Genomic DNA, 9,312 nt, shown 5'->3' with positions numbered 1-9,312 from the left:
TGGGTATTTTATACTATTAAGAGGAGGCTGAATTAGAAACTTACTCCTAGATATGGACCGTTTGGTGATAAGCAGTCCGACCAGTAGCATACAACAGGCTGTGGACAGAGCAAAGCAAGCCTGGCCTGGAAAAGCATCAGAGGCTCCATGTGCAGCAATTCGCCTACAGGTGTCCATGTGTGGCTGCGTGGACGTGTGAGATCGGACGGTCCCACCGAGATTAAGACATCAACAAAACCAAGCTTTTTTTCTTTTTTCTTTTTTTTTTAACCAATATAATCCATACAATACAATACAAGAGGAATTGACAATACAGTACAATTTTAAAAATTCTTAATACTTCGACAAGAAAATCCTTCTTTTATATTATCTCTTCAACTGTCATTGCTTCTTATCTCCTTCCTTTTCACTCTTTTATTGCCTTTCAAAATAGATTATTTCCCTGGAAGATCGAATTTACAATCTTCTGCTGATTGAAATGTTTAAGTAGTGACTGATGAAATAAAAATGAGGCAGTTTGTGCAGCTGTGAGTGTGCAGGTATCTTTCCACAGGATCTTTTCTATCCCCAGCCATCTCACCTGTGGGATATACTTCCACTTTTTCACCCCCACAGAACTGTGTTTCTTCTCTCCCCCTCCCCACTCCCGCCCCAGCCCCCTCCCCTTGTGTGAATCCTTAAATTCAGGTGAGAAGGTGTGATTCGGAGGTTTAGAATAAAGTGCGCCATCTGCTTTAAAAAAAACAGTAATAAAAAGAAGGGAATCCGAGTCATAGCTCCTTTCATCTTTTGTGAGGAAGACGGCAGAGTCCGAAAGGATCACCCTGCATGACTGAAATTTCCAAAGTCCCCTACAGTTTGATATTGCTGTACACTGGGTAACAGACTAGCTTTAGGTCAACTAAAGATCATGAGTAAGTTAAACGGAGCATCTACTGTACAGGTGCGCGGGTGTGTGGAAGTCTGAGCGCTGCGTTTATTTGTTTCAAACAGAAAAAAAAAGGATCGTACTCGTTTACATGAGGCAAAGTGGCAGCATCAGTACATGTGACAAAGCATCGTGATGACATGGGCGAACCTTCAGAAAGCAAGGGTGATTAGAGGACATCTCTCGGAGGACCGACAACTACGCCACGGCAGTGGAGTTCACTGGGAGCATCAGGGCGGCTGTGTACAGAGAGAGGGGAGGGGGAGAGAAGGGGAGAGAGAGCGAGAGAGAGGAGGAGGAGGAGGTACAAATACTTCGTGGTGACCTTGAGCAGGAGCCTAGAGGGGCAGATTATACATGAGGCTTGTCTTGCCAGAGAGAGTCCTCCCGGTTGGATCCCTTCATAGCCTGGTCTGGGCTTCGGGGATGTATATCTCAATGCTTTCGGCGCTCTCGGTAGCTGAGTTCTGGCGGACCGATGCAGCGCGCTTGGCAGCCATCAGCCGTTTCCGGGCCTCTTGACGCTGCGAGCTTTCCAGAGAGCGTTCTCGTATGAGTGGCACCTGACCTTTCGATGGCTTCTTTGGCACTGGAGGAGGGACCCTTCTCTCCTGATCAAAGCAGAAGGTTAATGGCATTATACAGCTTCTCAGGGAAAGGCGGGAAAAACTAGGATACGTCAGTAGTTAGAACACACATTTTACCTAAGGTTTGTTAGCTCTTATCTGCCTTTCTGTCTTCAGTGAACTGGCTTTTGTGCTCAAGGGTTCATAAACATAGGGCAAGGGCAAAGGGGAGGGGAGGGCCGGCCGCAGTGCTACTTCTCCTCAGGGACGGTGCGTGTGAAACGCCCGGCGCTGCCAGGGCCGAGACCCCCACCGCTAACCGCTTAGTGTGGCTCCCCGGGGCGGGGGGGATCCAGGCGTCTCCTCCTGGTGCCAGGGACTAGAAAGGAGAATCTCGGACGCGCGGCCTCCCGCCGCCCCCTCGGGAGCGCGCCCTCCCGCCGCCAGCGCAGCCGCGTGCAGCTGGGGAGCGAACGCCGCTCTCGGCAGAGGAACTCTGGAGAGCCCCAACTCCTGGGCCACCCCCTTCTATACGTGCATAACGCTAGGCGCTCTTGCAACACGGAGGTACCGTGGCTTTGGCGTTCCCAAATGCAGATGGGAACTAGCTGCCTGCAGCTGGTGCATCAGAATAAATATTTAAAAAACCCACCATATATTTATGTATATATTTTATAGTAGCTTAATGGCTGCTCAAAAATCCCACACTTTGGGTCTCACTGTGCAAGTTCATAAACTCTAGCCTCCTGCTAAATAGGCATGACAAGCTACAGTCAGCTAGAAATAGAAAAAAATGGTAGGAAAAACTTAAAAACCATTAAGAGAACATGCATTAATCATCACAGTGGCAGCTAGCTCCTGATACACGATCAACAAGGAGGACTTTTATGTATATCCTGGTGCATGTACACACACACAAAAACCCAAAAAAACCCTCAGAGAAGGATCTCTCCCGAAAAAGAAAAGTGTATTCAGGTCTGAATTTCAGGCGGCCACAAAGACTTTGTCAAGTTAATTAGATTGTCTTTTAAGTTACATCCCCTTCCAACTGTGAACACGGTCTCTGAGTGAAGGGATTTTATCGCACTACAAAGGTTCCATTCTGCCCTTTTGCTTTCTCTCATGCTGCTCACAACAGCTTCCACGGCTCGAAATATAAAGGTGCTTAGTTACACTTATTCATACTTTGCTTTTTCTCTCCATCCAAGGATTAATCTATGCTGCTTAAAAAGGGCTCAGTGGCAAAGGCCAAAGGCAACTGCAAATATCAATTCCACAGAAAGTTTTTTCTTCTTTTTTTTTTTTTAATCCTTTTTAAGAAAGGAGATGATCTGTTTCATCTAAAATCATAGACAAATGCTGTTGAAACAGGAACACAGTCAGTGTAATTCTTTAAAATCTTTACCTTCCTACTGTAGGTCCCTTTCTTCAGCACTACTTAACTTCCTTTAACCCGTTATAGTCTTCTTTTTGTTGGAAACTCTTTGAAATGTTTTTCAGAAGCAAAGAAAAGGCACATTTTTTTTAAGGAAAGCTCTCGTTCCTTACTGCTGCAATTGCAAACACTCGGCCTACCCGCTTTACTGTAAAAGCTAATGAAAGACCATACACCAGCGTTTCTGTGCATGCATGTTTGACGGTTTTAACCTCCTTTTCTGACAGATACTGAAAAAAAAAAAGAAGATAAGAAAATGACTTGCCTTCAGTACCTTGGGCTAGGAAAACACATTCCCATTCATTCCCCTACAAAACACACTAGGTGTGCACAAATGGTGTGAACATGGCACTCCTAAGTCAGGAATGAGTATTTAGTCTTGATCGGAGGAGGAGGGAGAGTGCTACCAGCACTGCCTTTGCAAACTTCCTGCTGCAAGATTAATGGGGTTTGATATTATTATGGTTATTTGTCCAAAAGAAAACATCGCTTCGGTCATCGGCAGCCAGCTGACTGTAAGTTGGGGCAGCCCGGACTCCTGTCTGAGCCACTGTACCTGTAGGTCACGTTCCCCCTCCTTCTGGTGACCCTACCTGTTGGTTCTATTCATTGGTATCAGACCAGCCACAGTGGAAATTCAGCCATCAAATGACATACCTATAGGAGCGTGACATTAGACCGTTGATTCCTCTAGGAATGGGCCTGTCTTTTAAGGATTTTCTGAAACATTTGTGTATTTTGGCTCACCCAAGTGCTGTTTGTCTTGATGCGGATAGTGAGGAGAAAAATAAGGCAATGGTGCCAAATGAGAATGGAAAGTGAAATGTGGCTTACACTTGGAGATGTGGTAGTTTTTCATGGTGACAGAAGAAGACTACATTTAAAAAAAAGACCAAAGCTCCAGATGATTTTTTGCTACCTTGGATAAACAACACTACCAGCAAAGTGAACCTGGTTGTGAAATAACCCATTAAAAAAAACCCCAGATAAACAAAAACCAAACAAATGGACAAAAAAAAAAAAGATGTAGAAGTTCTTTCATGTAACATTTTGGAAGGCATATTTTTGATATTGCTCTGTTTGTAATCTGATTACCAAAGTCAGCAATGGTTACAGTGCTTCCCTAGTTTTTTCAGTAACACAACCTAGAACTCTTGCTATATGCAATAATATGAACCGTAAATGTGATTTATTTAATTTTAAGAATCAATATATAAGGCAGTTCCTTCCAACGACTGGTCGTCTAATACGATTAATGTAAAGCTTAACAAAGTACCACATACCCATTATCCGATTCACAAAGACAGATTTGGTTTAAAAATATGCCTGAAACATATTACAGATAATATCCCAAATGATTATTATGTAAACATTGTTATTACAATGAAATTAATTTGATATGAGCTTCATTTCACATTTTTAATGTCAACACTGTAACACAGAGGCCTATTTAATCTGTCCAGTATTTGTGCAGGGTTTTAAATGAAGCATACAAAATCTACAATGTTCTACCTTCTTGTCATGAGGATCCATCTGTTTCCAATTATTGGCCTTTAACTGATGAAGTTCATCAAATTTCATACTAATATTTTCTATGGACAACTGCAGCATATCCCAAAACCCTGCTAAATCCTGGGAGGTCGGCCGTGGATGTGCATTAGGATTCTGTACAACAGAAGAAAAAAACATGTTGGCTTTAGTACCTCTTAATGTAAAGCATTTGTGCAAGTGGTTATGAATCTCACTAGCAAAGCAGTTTCAGTAGATCCAAGCGAGCGGTGAGACACAGAGAGAGAAACAAAGCAGAGCGCTACTTACTGGCGGGGGTTTTTGCGAGGAGTCTGGCTCCGTGTTGAGCCGCTGTGCCCCCGCAAGCCCCCGCTCACCGAAGGCAGTGGCTACCTGCCGCGGACTACGGGGAAAAGCCACATGGCAGGTCCCCTGTGACAGGATCTGCCTAGGGATGTTCCTGGGCACAACCGGTGGGTTCAAGGGTGATATGCTAACCATACTGAAACTAATTGCCAGCCTCCTCTTCACTTTCATGAGGAAGGATTCCCTGCCACGTTCACGCTTGTAGAAAACCTGATACCTGTGCAAACGTACATTTGCTGCATATGCAAATAGTGATAGACCGATGCATGAACACTTCTTCCACACTCTAAGAATCTAAGGGCTACAGAAATACACCATTTCAAGTAAAATTGCCTCTTATACACCTCAGGCCAATTTCTTCTTTTTTTTTTTTGACAAGAATAACCTCCGCAGGGTGAAAAGCTCAGAAGAGAATATGCAGAAGCACAGTGATCCCATTTTTATGGGCGCATTTTTGGGAAGAGTGAGACTGGGATACAGGTGGGGAGTGTTGCTTTGCATGTGATAACTCAGTCCAGTTCATCAGCCCCAGAGTATTGCACAGAAGAGCACACCTGGACCGTCAGCATCTCTAGCACGGCATGGGCCAGAGGCTGGTGACCCAAGAGGTCCTGTGCTGTCTTTTGACCCTTCAGCGCAACCCAGCTCTGAACACTTTCTGCGTGCAGTGGACATATATGAAACTGTTCCTGCTGCTCTGGCAGAGTTCATATGAGGGAAAGCTTTCTACAAGGTATGTATCTGTAAGCTGGTTCCCAATTGAAACTCTTCAAATAAAATGAGATGTTGCATACACTCACTTCAAGATGTTTTTCATAAATGCTGAGCAGTCTCTATGCCAATCTGAGTCAGCAAGGTTTCATAGCTGCTGTGGCCTTGTAAGACTACATTGATGTATTGTTATTAATAAAGAATAAATAAATAATTATTAGACCCCTGCATGTTGTTTTACATAGCTCAGGTTTTACTCTGTGTTTAAGTTTTCTCCCTCAGAAAGAGGGAGCTTTTCACCAGAAGCAATAAACACAAAAGAGTCAGTTGCTTGCCTTAAGAAATTTCTATTTGTGCTTTTCACAGCAACACGGACAAGTGATTTTGGTAGGATGATTGTACCACCAAAGCAGCAATTACTGAAAAAAAAGAAGTATATATTTTTAGATTCATAAGGAGACCAGAGATTACACCTGGATTCCCAGTTTTTCAGTGCTTGACACTAGCAGGTTGCCCAGTTGTAGGCTTTTATTTACAAAGATGTGCAACCAGAACACTTTTTCAATCTTTATATTAAGAATTGGAAGGTTTAGACAGAGCCTATTTCTGCTGCATTTGTCCGCTGAGGCAAATTTTAGTTTGGGACTTGACTTCCAGAGGTGCATTAACTGAAGCGGAAGATGGTCACCCCACTCTGGGGAGTATCACAGGGTTTGCCTTCCCTTCCCTATTCTATGCTGATAGAGCATAATGCTCTATGCTTTTGGGGCTTCTAGGAATTTATGCCAAAATTGGGAATTAAATGTATTGTATCTACTCTGCAAGGATGGATTGTTAATTAAAAAGTTTGAAAATTTTTGTAAGTGCTGGAATTTTTGAGAATACTACTTTAGGTACATGGTGTGAAATGCATTTTTATTTATCAACAGAAATATCATTCTGATTCTACTACTACTAACAGCATAAAACCAGCAAATAATAATAATAGTGGTAGCATATACCAATTATATACAGTAATAATAGTGATAACATACTGGCTGCCTCTTTGCCCTTTTAGCACTCTGGAAAATGACTTTCGCTGTTGGGGTTGTGGAACATGAGGCACCAACTTTCAGTGTCTGATTTTCTGGTATTTCTGTCTTGCTGAATACAGGCGGCATTGGGATTACGTGGGAAAGCCCCACTCGTGAGACTTCTGGTCCACGCTCAAAGACCCTGAGGAGGCACCCATGCATCTCTGTGCCCATGTGAACTGAACTCAGAGGTCAAGGGACAGATCCTTGCTCCTCTGAACTCAGTAGCAGAGCCTCAGTGATATTTGACCCAAAGCTTTTTGCCTGTCTTTATTTTAAAGATCCCAAGCTATTGTGAAACTCATGCTGACTCCACCAAGTTTGACAGAGTTACTCCCAAATTCATATCAAGGCCTTTACTGGAAAAATTACTGTGTTAGTCAGAAAATCTGTCTAGTTTAGGTATGATTATTCACAGGGTTAGTAAAAGGCACACAACAGTGTCTGGCAGAAAAGGTACATACCAGGTTTTCTTCACAAAGTTCTCTGAACTGGTAAAATTTCTGAGCCATGAGAAGCTGTGCACTGCCCACCGCAGTTCGAATCTTTCCTAGAACTGAGAGAAAAAGAAATGTAAGTCACGATGCTTTCTTTGCTGTGGGCAACTAAAAGCCTATAAAAAGAGAGAAGAAAGCTGCGCGGTAGTCAGCTCTGGCTTTCAAAAAGCATGTTATCTTTCAGTCACGGATTAGAGAGAAACTGATAAATCTGAGGCCAGATCTGCACCAGGCAAAGGCGTACTGCAAGGGCTCCCAGGGCAGCTTGCACTGGCAAAAATACTCATCTGTTGCTGCAGTGTATTCTTATTCCCCCAGTAAGACCAGTTCCAACCAGCAAAGAGCACTTCTATGGCAGTATAAATATGGCTAATCAAAAGCTTTTGCAACCTGTATAGAAAGCTCTCCAGAAATTACACCTTTTGTCATCACTGTGGCCCAGGCTCAGGCTTTGAATACAAACCCAGCTCCCTGCACAAGGACATGCGGCTTTCAAACCCTGTGATGCCATCTACACTGCTTGGCAAACACTGCATCTACCAGCATTTCTGCCATCTCACTTAGCAACTCGGCGCCTTGTTTTCAGGTTTAGCTGAGTGTTGCTCGATCTGAGCCCCAGAAAGTGAACGGTGATTTTAATGCACATCGATGAATCTCATTCGGACCCTCTAAGTATTTTCCATGAGCACAATCTGAAGTGGCTTCTGCCTTTGAATCAGGATGCCCAGGCATACTTCAGGGAGCAATCACACCCTGGCCTCTCCTCCTTGCTGGAGACCTGGAGGGAGGTGTCAAAGAGTTCTAGCCCAGCTCCTGTGCTGTCTGGGGACTCCTTTGTACAGACAGCTGGGTACTTACGGTCTCTTTGGACTGACTGAGTACTGTGAAGGGCTGCAGTGAACCAGAAAACAGCCCATAGTAAATGCCTCTGAGTAAAACAGGAGCTCATATTGTTTTGGTTGCGTCCAACCTCACTGAAACGGTGGGGTTTCACTGCTGCAAGTGGTAGTTGAGAATATGCTACCTGAAACTGAGGCATACACTGGTGCATTCAGAGACCTGCATTTCCCTGGGGCTTTGCCGAGTTCTGGTCGAGGGGGAGTGTGCGTGTGTGTATGTGAAAAAAGAAGCAAGCATGCAGAAACAGAGCAGAAAGACAGACATGGCCTCAACTGGCAGTAGAACAGTGAATCCAGAAAAGAGAGTGTGATTTTGGGGACTGCTGATCGAAAGAAAATTGATGCTGTGAGCAAGAAAGCAGCTACCGGTTTGTTTGAGACTTTCAGTGCTCAGGAAAAAAAAACAACTGTGCTTTATGCATGTCTTTAAATAAACAGGCTGGCATCACGGATGTATCTGGCTCCACCATTAATTTTCCCTCTCAGCTGAAGCAACTTATTATCCCGCAATTCTTTGGTTAAATATTTATTTTAAAATTAATTTCATTTAATAAAAAATACAATTACCACTTCATTAATGAAAAACATGAATGGCAGCCACTGTGTCACAATTTTCACTATCATTTCTACTCATAGATATTTGCATTGTCCCAGCCCTCATATAAACACAGCAACTTCTCCCTGACAAATTTACAGTCTGGATACACAAGGCAGGTGAGGGAGGAAGAGGAAAAACAAAGAGATTAAGTGGCCGGCTCAAGGTGAGTGAATTGTTGACAGAGCCTAGAAGACATACTAGTCCTAAGCTGCCATCCTCTGTACCATCCCTTGGGCACGGTCACTTTTTGTATAAAACCTAACACAACATTAGCAGAGCTCCACTGGGAAAATACTGCTAAGTATTTTGACTTACCACAGTGAAAAATAAACAAATAGATAAATAAATAAATACAACCTTGCTATAACCCCTTCTGACAGCATTTTTAGGGTCTCATGGTCCTTTGACCGGCCGCGGTACATGTCAGCAGTTTGCAACCAGAACGCCACCATGCAGTGTTTGGTAAGAGAAAGGCCTCTCCAAGGGATTCACTTGCGTAGCCACACGCTAAGCAAACTGGCACAAACACTCATAATGAACTGAAATCAGACACACAGTAGTACAAAATCCGTGCTCTGCTCCTTCAAGGCAAGTGCCTTTTCCTTCAGCAGCCTTAAAGCTTGCTCCTTAAGGCTGCTGACGGAAAAGTGGGATGTGGAGTTCATTTATACTTTAGACATACAAAGGGAAAAAAAAAAAGGGGGGGGGGGGGGGAGAGTCTTTTCCCTTT

At 43.6% G+C, this 9,312-nt stretch overlaps 1 protein-coding gene across 4 annotated transcripts in view; it reads right to left on the bottom strand.

Moving 5' to 3' along the window:
• Window positions 1-1,329: 1,329 nt before the first annotated feature.
• DLGAP1 (DLG associated protein 1) overlaps window positions 1,330-9,312 on the bottom strand; it is a 145,367-nt gene continuing 137,384 nt past the window's right edge. For all 4 annotated transcript variants that reach the window (XM_009284111.1, XM_009284112.2, XM_009284113.1 and 1 more), the window contains 3 exons: window positions 7,053-7,144; window positions 4,442-4,594; window positions 1,330-1,539 (listed from right to left, as the gene is read on the bottom strand). In XM_009284111.1, coding sequence (XP_009282386.1) covers window positions 1,330-1,539; window positions 4,442-4,594; window positions 7,053-7,144 — 455 coding nt within the window. The remainder of the gene's footprint in view (window positions 1,540-4,441; window positions 4,595-7,052; window positions 7,145-9,312) is intronic.

This window comes from Aptenodytes forsteri, unplaced genomic scaffold (assembly GCF_000699145.1).
Source record: "Aptenodytes forsteri isolate BGI_AS27 unplaced genomic scaffold, ASM69914v1 Scaffold229, whole genome shotgun sequence".
In the NCBI taxonomy this organism is placed as follows: domain Eukaryota; kingdom Metazoa; phylum Chordata; class Aves; order Sphenisciformes; family Spheniscidae; genus Aptenodytes; species Aptenodytes forsteri.
Note: the sequence above shows the minus strand (reverse complement) of the source record. Positions and strands in the feature narration are given on the sequence as shown.